The 15,519-nt window shown below is 41.5% G+C and overlaps 1 protein-coding gene across 3 annotated transcripts in view; it reads left to right on the top strand.

The window, feature by feature from the left end:
• dapp1 (dual adaptor of phosphotyrosine and 3-phosphoinositides) overlaps positions 1 to 15,519 on the top strand; it is a 40,601-nt gene that overhangs the window by 19,943 nt on the left and 5,139 nt on the right. For 2 of the 3 annotated variants that reach the window (XM_008291364.1, XM_008291365.1), the window contains exons 5-8: positions 2,634 to 2,681; positions 2,844 to 2,906; positions 3,085 to 3,170; positions 14,710 to 14,797. In XM_008291364.1, the coding sequence (XP_008289586.1) occupies positions 2,634 to 2,681; positions 2,844 to 2,906; positions 3,085 to 3,170; positions 14,710 to 14,797 (285 nt within the window). The remainder of the gene's footprint in view (positions 1 to 2,633; positions 2,682 to 2,843; positions 2,907 to 3,084; positions 3,171 to 14,709; positions 14,798 to 15,519) is intronic. The other variant, XM_008291366.1, reaches the window with a different exon arrangement.

Genomic DNA, 15,519 nt, shown 5'->3' with positions numbered 1-15,519 from the left:
GATCCTTCCACAACCACTTGGATTTACGACTACCTAACAAACAGACCACAGTTTGTGAGACTGAAAGGTTGTGTGTCGGAGATGGTAGTCAGCAGCACTGGAGCACCACAAGGAACTGTACTCTCACCATTCCTCTTCAAACTGTACACCTCAAAACATGCGGCTCGATTGGGAACAGTGTGCTTACATACAGATTTACAAAAAACGCATTTTTCGCAACGCAATTCGCGAAAATGTCGCAAAAATCTCCCATTGAAAATGAATGGGATGGATGAAAAAAACACACAAAATTACACTACTTTTCAAACCTCCACTGCTCAGGCATACTTTCACCTAGAAACTCCATTTAAACTTTAAAATGTTGATGCGCCCTTCCCCTATTTTAAAGCATTTCTACTTTTTTCATATCTTCAATCGTTTCTTCGTGACAACCTCTGACGTTTTCAAACTTTTTCACCCCTTTTCAGCCTTTACAATGGGTGTGTATGTGGTCCTTTAGAGTAAGTGATGACATCACTAGAGTGGGAGCTCAGAAAAAAATCACACAGTAAACTTTTTTTAACTTGTCACCCTGGCCACAATTTTTATGCCACATACATCATTGTTACATCAAAACGTAGGAAAATTTGTCCTCCGTCTCACAATGTCACTTTGGAAGCCCACAGAATTAAGTTTGGGGGGATTTTGGGGCCTTGTTCCTCTAAAAGTCTCTCTTCCTTCCCCATCTGCACCCATTCAAAGACGGCTACTGAGTTTTCTTAAGGACCACAAATTTACACATTTTTTCTCAAATGATTGTGCGCTCATTTTTTACTCCAGGAAAAGAAAAAATACATCTCTGTAATGCCCAAGGTCTTGGCTTTCTGAATATGCACTCGGCTTTTCTCTCTGACACACAGTTTTGACAAAAATGGCGGTTGTTTGAGGTCTTCTCCCCTTTGCTCACTTTGACTGATTTGACAGTGAAACTAAGTCTCTGTTGCAGCTGTGTGCTTCGTTGCCCGGCAACGCTCTAACCCTGCACACAGAATTGCAATACAGAATTTACATTTAGGTTTTGTTTTACTATTTTCCTGAGCTTTTTCTAGTGTTTTACTTACTACGGCTTTAACGCAGGTTCTTTCTAATGTTTTATGAGCTGATAATATTTTTAATTTGTGCTTTTCTACAGTTTAAGTTGGGCTTTGATTTACTTAAAGTTGAAGCTTCTTAAGTTAACTTTTATAAAGCAACACCGCAAACATTTTCTTTGTAATTATAAGTTTTGACTCTTTTTTAATGTAACTATGCAAAGGTGTCATCCTGTCTCTGTGCTACTGATCCAGCCCATTTTCAAGTGCTGTGGCCCTCCTCCTACACAGCAAGTGTCATTTTCCTTCTGCTAAACGGGTGAATTCCGAAATTACAAGTGGTTTCTCAATTCCAACGTGATTCTAAATTGATCACCACTCTACCGACTGCTTCCAGTAATTATCATGGGTAATTAATTATTTTGGCAGTTTAGCAACCATTCACACCTTAAGGCATGTGAGTCCTGGGTCATTAACAATGCGAGCTGGTAAGCAGTAAAATGTCTTCAAGAACCTAAAAGAGAAGTTCAGTTGCTTTTTTATTGATTCTCTTAGGATTACCATGACCTGGGTGACTAAAAAACTATACAGGCATATTTACTCTGTATGTCCTTTTTTTAATTTAGACATATTGAGGGATGTCTGTCAGAACACCTTCAGCCAGCCAGTACATACATAAACCAATCAGCACCTTAAAGGATTATTCCGATTTATTTCAACCTGGTGAAACCTGACTCCATCACTACATTTTACTGGAGTTTCCAGAAAGGCAGCCTCACACATGTAAGTAGAGCGATTAGGTCAGCTGGCGTTTTATCTGATAGAGATCCTTAATGCAGTTAGCAAAATACCTGTGTCAGGTTGCCAGTTTCTGTGTTTACTTTCAACCTGCACTTTAAAAATTACTTTTGTAAACATCCATTTAAAAAAAAAAAAAACTGCAGTAAATTTGCATTTCTCACCCAATTTACATCATTTTGTTAAACTCCTTATTTTTCTCTTTAAATACACAGTGTTGAAACAAACCAGAATCATCCTTTATAAGCGCTAATGGCACACCCTTAAGACCATCATGCCTACTTAGTAGGGGTGTAATGATATGTATATTAGTCCCAAACTGTTCAGTTCAGTTACTATTGATGCTTCACCTGGAATATTTTAGCTTTGCACCAGTGGTTTTCTGTCAGCTATAAAGCTGGGCAGACATTGCAATTAATCTTGTATAATGCATGAAATCACATACCACATTTTAATTTGCTTTTCTACACAACTACAAACTGCGCTCTTCCAGCCCACCTTGTATAGGTAAATCCACAATGTGTGCCCACACTGAATGGAAGCACGAAGCCCCTGCTCTCTCTGTCCTGTGACAGTCCAATAAAGTTTATTCAAACAAGAGGACTGTTTCCTCGATGTGGACAGAAACGGAGAACAGTAGCTTTACTTTGGTTCAGTTAAATATGAATATGTTAAACTTGACTCAATGGACATTTTTATGTGATGTATATTTTACAATTAAGATAATGGATTATGTTTCCACTCAAACAAACCCTGTCTTTTCAGCTGGGCACAAAGGAAGGCTATCTAGTGAAACAGGGAGCAGTTGTGAAGGTAAGAACAGTGAAACTGTAAGAGCATCACATCTCTGAACCCAAATCAGCATTTACAAAGAAATGTTTCTCAGTAGTAAATCAGTACCAAAATGTTTGGTTCAGTGTTTCAAATGACTTGAGGTGAAATTAAAAATACATTAACTTTTAAACCTTTTGGTAGAACTGGAAACGGAGGTGGTTCACACTCAACAGATATGAACTTAAATACTTCAGAGACAAAATGGTGAGTCTCTTTTCAGCTTCAAGACATTCTAGGAATTGTACTTTTCACGTTTGAATTCTTGATTACAGTATGTGGCTGGACCAAGCACATTATTTTTTTGTTGCCTCTTGCCACATAGACATGAAGAACATTTCATTTTGTTGTGAGTACAAGTAATCAGCCTGTTTGCCTGTTGCAGTGTGAGGAGCCCATTAGATCTCTTGATCTGAGAGCCTGCTCTGCAGTCCAGTTTGACTACTCTCAGGACAGAGTTAACTGTTTCTGGTAAGTGACCCAACCACAAGCCAGTTTCATTCTTTAGCAGAACCTAAATTTAAAGACAACACAATATTTTCTTAAATATAACCAGCACATTATCCTGTGAGCTGTGAAACATGCACATTGACACCTGAGAACTCGTAGTGAAGACCACGCAGTGCCATTTGTGAGCTTCCAATGGGTTTCACCTTGAGGAGAGTTTTAAAAGACTGACCTCTCTGCCTACAATTCTGTAGTTTCATTTGGCAGACACTTTTATCCAAAGCGATGTACATCTGAAAGCAGATACAACACAAGCAAGGATCTAGTCAGGAGAAAACAATCTAGATAACTGCCATAAAACAAATTCAAGTGTGATAGGCAGTTGATGCCAACAGCAGGCTGTGTGAGAGGTAATAGGATTTTTTTTTTTTTGTTTGTTTGTTTTTTTGTTTGTTTGTTTTTGGGCAGTCAAGTGCAAAGGTGTTCAGTGAAGAACTGGGTCTTTAGTCTTTTTTTAAAGACTAAGAGGGAGTCAGCAGATTGAACAGAATTTGGTAACTCATTCCACCACCGGGGAACCACAGAGGAGAAGAGTCTAGCTGTCGACCTTGGGCCCTGTTGCGGTGGTTGTATCAGGCGGTTTTTGTTGGTCGAGCATAGTGAGTGAGAGGGAGTGTAGATCTGCATGAGAGAGTTCAGGTAGGAGGGAGCTGTTCTCGTTGTCGTTTTGTAAGCAAGTGCCAGAGTTTTGAATTTGATGCGGGCAGTAACTGGAAGCCAGTGAAGCGATCTGAATAGCGGGGTGACGTGCTGCTTTTGGCTGGTTGAAAACCAGACACACTGCTGCATTCTGGATCATCTGTAGAGGTTTGACCGTGGATGCGGGGAGGCCTGCCAGTAAAGAGTTGCAGTAGTCAATGCGTGATATTATTAGAGCTTGTACCAGGAGTTGTGCTGCATGTTGAGACAGGAAAAGTCTGATCTTCCTGATGTTGTGATGTTGTACAGGGCAAATCGACATGACTGAGCAACAGAGCCCACATGAACCTTGAAGGTTAGTTGGTCATCAGTCATGACACCCAAGTTTCTGGCAGATTTTGTAGGTTTGAGTTGGTTTGAATCAAGCTGGATGTTGATTTCTTGTTGTAGAGAGGGACTGGCTGGGATGACAAGGAGCTCAGTCTTAGAGAGGTTGAGTTGAAGATGGTGTTTTTCATCCATGCGGAGATGTCGGCAAGGCATGATGAGATCCAGGCAGAGACCGTGTGGTCGTTCAGGGGGAAAGACAGGAAGAGCTGAGTATCATCAGCATAGCAATGGATAGAAAACCATGGGCTTGGATTATTGCACCTAGTGAGGTTGTGTAAATTGAGAAGAGAAGGGGACCAAGCACTGACCCTTGAGAAACCCCTGTGGATAGGCTGTGTGGTTCAGACACTCTCCCCTCCAGGATACTTCAGAGTATCCTGGAGGGGAGAGTGTCTGAACCACACAGCCTATCCTATCCTATCCAATTCCTGAGAGGCAGGACACAAACCAGCAGAAGACAGATCCTGAGATGCCCAGCTCAGTGAGTGTGGCGAGGAGGATGTGGTGGTTAACCGTGTCAGAGGCAGCTGATAGATCTAGCAGCAACAGAGAAGAAGACTGTCCAGCAGCTCTAGCAGAACGCAGTGATTCTGTTACAGATAGGATGGCAATCTCAGTAGAGTGACCCTGTTTAAAACCAGACGGTCATACAGATTGTTGTCACAGAGTAAAGTAGAGACTTGGTTGAAGACAGTTCGCTCAAGTAGTTTAGACAGGAAGGGCAGTAGTGAAACCAGTCTGTAATTTTCAACCTGGGCTGGGTCAAGTTATGTTTTTTTGAGTATTGGAGTGACTCGAGCTTGCTTAAATGTAGCAGGGAACACACCTGTAGCAAGTGAGGAGTTGATGATATGTGTTATTGCAGGGTTAAGTGCTGAGAAAATGGTTTATAAGAGGTTGGATGGTATCAGGCCCAGTGGACAGGTAGTAGGATGAGAGTCCAGCACTAACTTGGAGACTTCCTCGTCAGTCAGAGCGGAGAACGAGGAAAAAGTGGCCCTATGAGCTGGCGGCTGAACAGTGAGTTGGTCATACTCAGAGAACTGGTTACTGATTGCAGAAATGAGGCAAACACATCTGCAGTGAGCAGAGTGGAGGGTGGTGGAGGAGGTGGGTGGAGGAGTGAGTTAAAAGCAGAAAATATTTTTCGAGCATCTGTTGTGCCACAGATTTTGTTCTAATAGTACTTGGTCTTAGCAGTTTTTAAACTGGAGGAGAATGATGCCAGTTGACCTTGATAGTCACTGAGGTCAGAGGGCCCTCTGGATTGATGTAATTTTCTTTCTGCTGCTCTGAGCCCCGCCCTCTGCTTTCTGGTGACATCAGTGAGCCATGGAAAAGGGGGAGAGGTAGGAGCAGGTTTGGATGTTAGAGGGCAGAGGCTAGTGAGGAACAGAGAGTGTCTGTGGCCTCGTCAGCCGTGAGTGAGGAGAATCTGTTGTGACGAGGCATGACCTCATCAGAAAGTTGGGTCGGTGTGAGGGACCGAAGGTTGCGGCGGAAGGAGACCATTTGTGGAGGAACTGGAGAGTCTTCCGGTAAGGAGACAGCGAATTGAATAAAATAGTGGTCTGACAGATGAAGCAGAGTGACATTCAGATTTGTTGTGGAGCAGTTTCGACAGAAAATCAAGTCAAGCTTGTTACCCGCTTTGTGTGTGGGAGGGATGGAGACCAGCTTCAGGTCAAAAGATGCCATAAGTGACAGAAAGACACTTCCTTGGGCTTTGTCTGTGTGGATACTCATATCTCCCATGACAACAAGTGGTGTGTTATAGTCCTAAATGGCCAAGAGTAGCATGTCCAGTTCAACTTCAAAGTTTCCCAGCGGACACCCTGGAGGACGATGTATGACAACAATATATAGCTTAACCAGTGACACTGATTGCATGGTGTTCAAATGAGGAGTTGTGGCTTGGCAGAGAGAGCTTAGTGACCTTCCATTTTTTGGAAATGAGGATTCCAGTACCACCTCCTCGTCTAGCACTGCAGGGTGTGTGGGAGAAGGTGGAGGCAGCAGAGAGTGCCGCGGGTGTGGCAGTGTTTTCTGGACGGATCAAGGTTTCAGACAGGGCTAGGACCTGAATATCTTAAAAAATAAGTATTTGGATTAATTCTGTTTTGTTTACAGCAGACTGACAATTCCATAGGCCAAGGTTGAAGGACAAACCAGTAATGGAGGCTTTTGCGAAAGAGTGGAGGTTTGCAGGGTTGTACTTTCTGTGGCAAGTGTGTTTTTTCTGAAAGCTTTGGATAACAGGTATGGTATTATAGCACATGGTTAGACAGGCTACAAGTGCAGATAATTGGAAAAGTAGGAAAAGACTAACCAGGCGGTGTCCTTGCCCTCCCCTTTTAGATTTTCAGCCAGGTAACAATAGAGGGAACAGCCCACCTCAGAGAGTGAAACTGGGAAGTGCTCTGGTCCTACAAAGACTGACAGCTACCTGACAACAAGTCCTAGTCAAACTCAAATCCAAGCTCCAAAAACACTCACCAACTAACTGCTAACTCCTATGTTCTAGATCTAAGCTTGCTCTACCTTTTAATTCATGCCTACTACCACAACTGCCTACCTTTTAGTTCATGAGATAATTTGATTTTGTTTGGAGCACACTCCCAGCAGGTTTGACAGGATTAATCTTTTTTGGAATCAAGACATTTTGGAATAACAGTAAGATTTTTACATAAATTACCCACAACCAAGTGACACACAAACAACCTGGCTTTTAAGACCCCTGGAGTACTGGTATTTGCAGACTTTTACAGGGAAAATATTTTGAAACACTGTCTGTTTGCTTACTGTACTATCTTTTAGTGAGCATTTAAGAACTCAAACAAAGAGTGATGGGTGGGAGTGGGAGTCCAACTGTTAAAGTACTGTTGCAGTAATGTGCAGCTCTTTATCCTGCAGCCTTGATCCATTTGTGGTGTGAGGTAGCCTCTACCTCTGTAGGACATTGGGACTTTATGAACAAAAAATGTTGGTGTCATCTTAATATCTACTGCTTACTTTCTCAGAGTTTTAAATTGCAGTTTGTAATTTAATTTATATAACTTGTCTTTTCAGGGCAATTTACACAGTATTAAATTCCCCATTAAGCAGCATGTGGCATCAATTGAGGGAAAAAACTCCCTTTTAACAAGAAGAAAACTAAAACACAACTAGACTTAAGAAAGGCAGCCAATTTCATCAACCAGTTGAGGTGGGAGGACAGAGGAGAGAGAAAAGATGAGCACTGAGCAACAACAGCCAATAAACACTGAGCAGGTTGATGAGGCCAGTAACCACTGATCAGAAACACGCAGCTCTGGAGCCAGAGATAGCTGCAGAGAAAAGTACAGTTAGGGAGAGAAAACAAGAAAAGCACAAACTACAGGAGTGGTATGTTAGGGCCTTTAAGATGAGGAGTTTCTGGGTGCTCTTGTGATGGAGAAAAATCACAAGTCACCAAGACACAGCAGGCAGGTTGTGGAAAGGAACAAACTTTAATAAAGAAATGAAACAAACAAACAAACAAAAGGCAATGTAGACAAAAATACATCTATATAGGTACAATAAACTCAACTCGACTGCAGGACCTCAGTGGGGCTGGTTGGAAATTAGTGTCTGCTGGGACTGGTCTTATTCATTTGTATTGTATTTTGTATTATAGGTTCATCAGAAAAGATGCAAGTGCAGGCACAGCAGGCAGGTTGTGAAGGGTACAAACTTTAATTAAAAAAAAAAAAAAAAAAAACAGAAGTTAAAAATATGAGCAACACATGAGGAAAAACAATGTAAAAATAAAAACAAAAAAACAGGAACTAACTGAAGAGAGACATAAAAACCGACAGATAGATAAACAGAGACAAAAACAGAGAGATACAGAAAACACAATGATAAAAAAAAACAAAAAAAACAAAAACAAAACTAGCAACCAAAACCCAAGACCATGACAGTTTTTGCTCCTGTCTTGTTTTTCACTATAAAACTGCACCTGGTGGAGACACCATGGAGACAGCACAAACATGACTCAAAAGTATTTTTTGTTTAGAAGAACATAGTTATGATGTCATTAATAATGAAAAAGAAAAAACAAAAGCAAAATTTCCCTATGTATTTTCCTGTATACAAAACTTTTTTTAAGACTTTGATACCGTGGACAGAAGAACTCTGTGGAAAGCTGCTACAAGTGTACAGATGAACTAAAAGACTGAACAACATCATCAATCTCCTCCATGATGATATGTAGGGAAGAATGTCCGTTGCAGGTGACGTCAGTGATGCTTTTAAAATCAAGTTTGGAGTGAAACAAGGGTGAACCTTTTACCAGCACTTCTCACAACTCTCAGCAGTCCTTGAGACCATAGTAATCAGCTCTATCAGAGGCATGTACATCAGGACCAAAGGAGATGGAATCTCTTCAATCTTTCCAGCCTCAAGGCTTGTACCAAAACAAGGGAAGTATCTGTGCGAGAACTTCTGTATGCGAATGACTAAGTGCTAGTTGCTGTTGACGTAGATGAAATACAGGAAATTATCATCACTTTCCAGTCGCTTTACCACAGCTGCCCTTTTGTTTGGATCAATATAAGATCAATGTTTCCAAGACTGAGCTCTTTTGCCACCCTTCCACCCACCTTTGAACTGCTGAGAGTGTCATGTTTAACATGATCAATCAGTCCCTCCATGAATTCGCGATGTTGCGATAGCAACAATTAACGCAAATTCGACCAATTTCTGTGAATTCTGCGCGACCTTGCAATTTTGTGCAATCACCGCAACTTTTCTGCAATTTTGGGCAGCCTCCCGTGAGTTCCACCAATCCTAGCAGTCCTCAGCACAAACGTACTGCACATGCATCACCGAATTCACGTCCTTGTTTATTCGATTTGAATGTCTCTCATTTACCAAGAAAAGTTACTGCTAAAGATTGTGCAAAACAATTCCCTGATGTTCTTCACGAAAGCACAGGTAAACTGTTTTGCACCCCATGCAATACTGTGGTGGAACACAAACGAAAATCATTGATTGACAAACACTTTTTTTACCACGAAACATATTAGGAGAATGGTTGAAACAAGTGGACCACAGACCAGACAAATCACCATGACGGAAGCTGTTGCATCCGAATATCCAAATAATATATATATATATACCCCCCCTCCCCCTCCCATCTCTCTATAAAGGGAGAGACAGAGAGAAAGGGATAAAAAAAAAAAAGCAAAATAAATAAATCAAATTTTGAAACCGTGCAAAAGGAGATGAAATAAATAAAGAAAATAATAATACTATATACATGTATATATACAAAGCACAAAGTGACCGGTTTGTCTATTGTTTCAGGTTCAGCAGGTGGACAGCCTGAGGGAAGAAGCTCCTCCTAATCCTCTCTGTGTTTGCCTTCAGGCAGCGATAACGCCACCCTGACAGCAGCAGAGAGAACAGTCTGTGGCTGGGGTGGGTGGGCTCACTGGCAACCTTCCTGCCTTTAACCTGCATCACTTGGTGTAAATGTCCTGTAGGTTCGGGAGGGTGGTTCTGATGGTGCGCTCAGCTGAGTGGACCACCCTCCTCAGGGACAAGAAGTCCTGCTGGGTGCTGCTGCCCATCCAGGTGGTGATACTCCCAGCCAGAACACTGTCAATAGTGCAGGTGTAAAAGTTCCTGAGCACCTTGAGAGGGAGCTTAAAGTCCCTCAGGCATCTGAGGAGGTAGAGATGCTGTCGAGCCTTCTTCACCAGGGTGTTGATGTGACAGGACCATGTCAGGTCCTGCTGATGTTAACACCCAGGTACTTGAAGCTCTCCACTTGCTCCACCTCTGTCCTGCTGGTCCTGAATGGGTGGTGTGCCCTCTGCTGCTTCTTGTTGTAGTCTACAATCAGCTCTTTGGTCTTGTTGACATTCAGAAGGAGGCTGTTGTCTCTGCACCAGTCCTCCAGGTGGGTGATCTCCATCAAGTAGTCCTCCTCGTTGTTGTTGGATATCAGACCCACCAGTTTGTTATCAGCAAACTTAATGATGGTGTTAGAGTCTGATGTGGACAGGCAGTCATTGGTGTACAGTGAGTACAGCAGAGGGCTCAGCACACAGCCCTGGGGGCATCGATGTTCAGGGTGCGTGAGGGGGACAGGTGATTTCCCTCTCAAACCACCTGTGATCTGCTGGTCAAAAAGCTGTAGACCCACCTGCACAGGGAGGCGATGAGTCCGAGGTCCTGCAGCTTAGTGACCAGTCTGGAGGGGATTATGGTGTTGAATGCTGAACTGAAGTCCACGAACAGTATTCGCACATAATTCCCCTTCCTAGTGCCCAGGTGGGCCAGGGCTGTGTGTAGCAGGTGATTTATGGCAATAGGGTCTTCAAGATAAGAGAGAACTCAGTCATTATGGAGTTTGAATGTGAAGAGGAGAGTTTTCAGGTCTATTCTGGGGTTTACAGGGACCCAATGAAGAGAAGCTAATTTGGGAGAAATATCATCACTGACATTCTGATGGTAATTAATCAATGAAATGAAAATGATAATGAAAATTTTTTTTATCCCAGAAGGGAAATTCAATATTGTAAAAGCTCACTTTTTAAAAAAATCAATATAACATATATTTTATACAACAATAATAATAATCATTCAGTCAGTCAATTGTCAGTCAGTCAGATTTGTTTTTCAAGGTGATGGCTGTTGGCAGGAATGAATTTCTGTATCTCTCCGTTCTACAGTGAAACTGACGCAGCCTCCCACTGAACACACTCTGTTGATTCTTCACTGTGTTGTGGAGAGGGTGGGAAGAATCCTCCATCATCTTCATCATCTTGTGCAGCATTCCTTTTTGAACAATCAGCTCCAGTGGTTCCAGAGTTATCCCCAGCACAGAACCAGCTTTCTTGATCAGCTTGTTTAGTTTCTTTAAGTCTCTGGTTCTGATGCTACTGCCCCAGCAGATGGCTGCAAAGCTGATTGAGAAGAGAAAGAGTCCAAAAGAGTCCAGCCTGGAAGTAACAAATGAATGGACTAGTTTTACAGCATCACTCTGAGACAGAATGTTCATATTCCAGGGGGCTGTGGCTCAGTAGGTAGAGCAGGTTTTCCTCAAATTGCAAGGTTGATGGTTTGATCCCCTGCCTCTCCACAGTTGAAGTGTGCAAGACACTGAACCCGAAGTTGAACGAGAAGCACACTGTCAAGTGTTTTGAGTACCACTAAGGTAGAAAGACACTATATAAGTGCAGGCCATTTACCATTCTTATTTTTGATAGCATTGCACAGATGAAAAAAGGCCATCCTACAGCCTGGCTTTATGAGAGAGTTACAGGATACTTCCCAATCAAAAATAAGCTCAAGGTTCCTCACAGTAGTACTGGAGGCAAAAGCAATGTAGATTAGCAATATGGTTTAATAGTGTGTTTCTGAAGTGTTTAGGACCAAATACGAAACTTTAGTTTGTCTGAATATATTCCAGTTTGTGTAATAGAATCTGTTATAATCAGTTGTGTCAAATGCAACACTAAGGATAAGTTCAGAGATGAGTCTACTGTCTTAGCTTAGCAATTGGACTTTGCTTTTTCTTTTTTTTTCTCTTTTTTTTTCCTACCACACATAGTGATCCCAACAGCATATGAGCAACCACACAAAAAATGAATGAGGTGCATTCGACCCATTAAAGCGATAACAGGACAGTTATATACTGAACTAAGAAAAGAAAAAAATGCACAATATGTATTAGATGAAATCAATGCTGTAATTATTCCAGATCAGAACACTGCAATCTGAGGCCACATGAGTGTTTTTTTTCTGAGGTGTATTTCCCATTGGCAGCAGAGTCTGACATTTGTGTTGTTTGAAAAAGGGGAACATTTGAACAGTGAAATTACATAAGAAAGCAGAAGGAAGGGAATTAGATGTGCACATGAGCTGAAAAGCAGCAGTGGCTTTAAAAATGAGTTACATAATGTCATAATCTGTTTATTAATCAAAACAGAAAGTGTTTAATTTTTCTATTGTTTTCTTGTCTTCTTCTGAATTCAGCAGGAACATAATAAGTAATCAGCCAAATATGGGTCCTACAGTATCAGACACGGTCATTTCTTTTGTAGTCAGTGAGGGGGGGGGGGGGGGGTTAGAGGTTGACAGCATTTCTGTCATAGCACAGCATATCAACTGAATGGACAATATGAACAGAAAAATGGTTTTACCATTCAAAATCTGTTTTAGTGTTTATATTATTTTAAGACAAATTTAAGAAATACTGGACTTACCCTTCCAAGTTGAGAAAAATGCTGAGATAAACCATGTCCTAAAAGTAAAATGTGAAATCACAGATGCTAAAGCAAAAGATGAAATTATTTGATCAACTTCTAAAAAAGGTCAGTTTGGCAACAAAGTCAGGGACCCACCACTGTACAACACCTAGTTTCAAATAAGTTGTTATATTTGTGTGTATATTGTAATATTTAGGATATGTTGGGCTGACAGAGCCAGCAGAAAACTAGGAAGAACGTCTTATGGCAAATTCTAAATTATACAGTCATGGTAAAAGTGATTAGACCACCCTTGTTTGGCTGGTGGGCCTCAACTGAATGTTGGATTCATCACTGAAGAGAACCTTAACCCAATCATCAACAGTCTAAGCCTTGTGATCCTCAGCAAAGAGTAACCAGACTTTCCTCTGCCTTTCATTGATGAAGGGCTTCTTCCGTGCCCTGTGTGACTTCAGACCAGCTTCAAGATGTCGGTTTCCAACTGTCTTTGCTGAACAAGACATTTCTTGACAGTGCCCACTCATTTTTAAGGTCCCTGGAGGTCTGACAATGATTCCTGACACAGGAACGGATGAGTGCACGGTCATCTCGTGGGGTAGAAAGACGTTTCCTGCTACGACCAGCTAGCAATTTGGTGGTACCATGTTGGGCTTGTTTTTTCTTGGTGTAATGAACGGCTGTCTTTTAGATGGTTTTTGCTACCTGTCTCTCACTCATGCCAAGTTGCAGCAGTGCCAAGATGGCTGCCTTTGTGGCTTCACATAATTCTTTTGTTTTGGGCACTATGTGAGAGCTGACAACTTCTGAGTTATGCTACGGCTTGAATGTAAGCAGGAAACCACTCTAGGTCTTTGCATGTGCAGGCCTGCTTATGACATGAAATGGCCTCTTATATACCCTGGGAATCAGTGGCGGGCCGTGCATTTTACTCCTAGGCCTTCAGTGGCAGCCTGCCTGAATCAAACCATCTCCTAACACCGTCATTATGACGCTATGGCTATAGAAGCCATCAGTATTATGCAGGAAGGCAGTACAGCAGGACGTTGCATTGCAGACAGATATCTCATGTAGCGAGAATGAATGCCATCACTAAAGCAAGAAACCCAGTTAAAACAATTCAACAAGTCTCCTTTTGCTGCAGCCACAGCTGCACCACATACATCACATCTAACAGGAGCATCAATATCAGCCCAATAAAATGACAAAAATATATATTTTACTCACCATAACGTGATTGTTTGAACACAAACTCCATCTTCCTTTCTTTCATCATGAACAGTTCAATCACTCAGTTGAGCAGGTAATCCGTGTGTTTCACTTCCAACATTAGTCCTGTTTTATCGCCATCAAGGCTAATGCTGAAAGTCGGGTCTGTCCAGTCGTGTTTCTGGCATAAGTTTTAATTCGCTTTAAGGCTGAGAATGTCCGCTTGCTTAGCTTAAAAAAGACAACAAAAAAAAAAACAATACTTTCACAATAAAGTTTTAGCTTGTGCAAGTCACTACAGATACCAGTCACTAGCTTTGGCTAGGCTCTCTGACCATCCAATCAGAGGATGTGAAAGTGATGATGTCATCGTAGGCCAGCTAGCTGGCCCTGGGATCTCCAACTCTAAATCTGATTGGTTAAAGCCACAGTTTCATTGCAATGCATTTTAAGCTACATGTGCCTGCACTTTTGATTCTGAAGGCCTCAGGACAGATTTCTGTGACCCTGGTAACACATGATGGCGGAAATATGACTGGATAAAAAGAAAAGAAGCTCTCATATAAATATACACTGCTAGAAGCACCACAGCCCAGAGACACGCTATTAAATGAAGAGAACAGACCATTGGGAATAATGTAAAAAGATTAATGGGAAAATATTACAACGCAAGTCAGTGATTCTGATAAAGTTTAGGCCAGCAGAGAAGGCCTTGCTGGCCCTGACGGCACACCACTGCTGGGAATACAATTAAGCTTAAGCGTGTCAAATAGGACATAAAGTATTATGGAATCAGCTGCATTTTTAGTCGTTGCATTAGGGATACCAGGCAATAAAATGAACACGAAATTAAAGAAAACAGGGGTGGTCTAATAATTTTTTCCATGACTCTATGTTTGGTCCTGTGCGTCCATGCTTTGGATTACATACATACTACTTTTATGTGTCAAAACTACATCAGATTATATAATGCACAACACTCTTATTTTTGCACTTGAGTAACACTTTAAGTCTCTGCTTGTCCACAGTCTAGTGTTTGCTCAGCGAACATTTTATCTTTGTGCAAAAACGGGTGCGGAGGCAGATGAGTGGATCAAGATCCTGAGGTGGAAACTGGTAAGTTTTTTTTTAGATTGCATGTTTTTCACAGTACTGAAAGAAAGTGTGATATTTTTTACCAGTAGTTTAAACAGTCTGATTTTCATGAAATGGTTAAATTGATCATGTGCTGTGTATCACTGGACGTATGGCAATGTCATGACTTTCAAGCAGTCTGATGAAAGGCTTTCTCAGAAACTGAATAAATTTCCAGATGAGGTTCAATAGAATAATTCAATTCCATTCAATTCAGTTTTATTTATATGGTGCTAGTGCACAACATATGTCCTCTCATAGCACAGTAGTAAGGTGAAGTCCTCCCAAATTTATACAGAGAACCCAAAGATTCCCTATGAGCATGCAGTCTCAAGGCAGGCAAGCGGAAGGGACACATTTTGTAACTCAGTATGTCTTACAATGCACTGAATCTGTGTCTGATGCAGGGTTTTTGCTTTAAGCTGTACAACATTGAAAGTGAAAAACATCATAATAGCTTGTGTACCTAATTTTATCCTACTTCCCTATTACTGAAACGTACCTCATTTCTTTAACTGCTGATCCTCCTCCTCTGTACTTTATTGCAATATGTGTACACTAAAAGAAAGTGGAATACTGTGACCTGTTAACATAAAGAGAACGTTTGTGCCCTGTAAAAATGTTCGAAAATCCTGCTGTCTTACTTATAGCAACTGTTGTAAATGTCGTAGAGTTTCAGGAGTAAGTTCACTGGACTTCCAGCG

Source organism: Stegastes partitus, unplaced genomic scaffold, assembly GCF_000690725.1.
Source record: "Stegastes partitus isolate 25-593 unplaced genomic scaffold, Stegastes_partitus-1.0.2 Scaffold740, whole genome shotgun sequence".
Taxonomy (NCBI): domain Eukaryota; kingdom Metazoa; phylum Chordata; class Actinopteri; family Pomacentridae; genus Stegastes; species Stegastes partitus.
The sequence above is the reverse complement of the archived record's forward strand: the minus strand, read 5'-3'. Positions and strand labels throughout refer to the sequence as shown.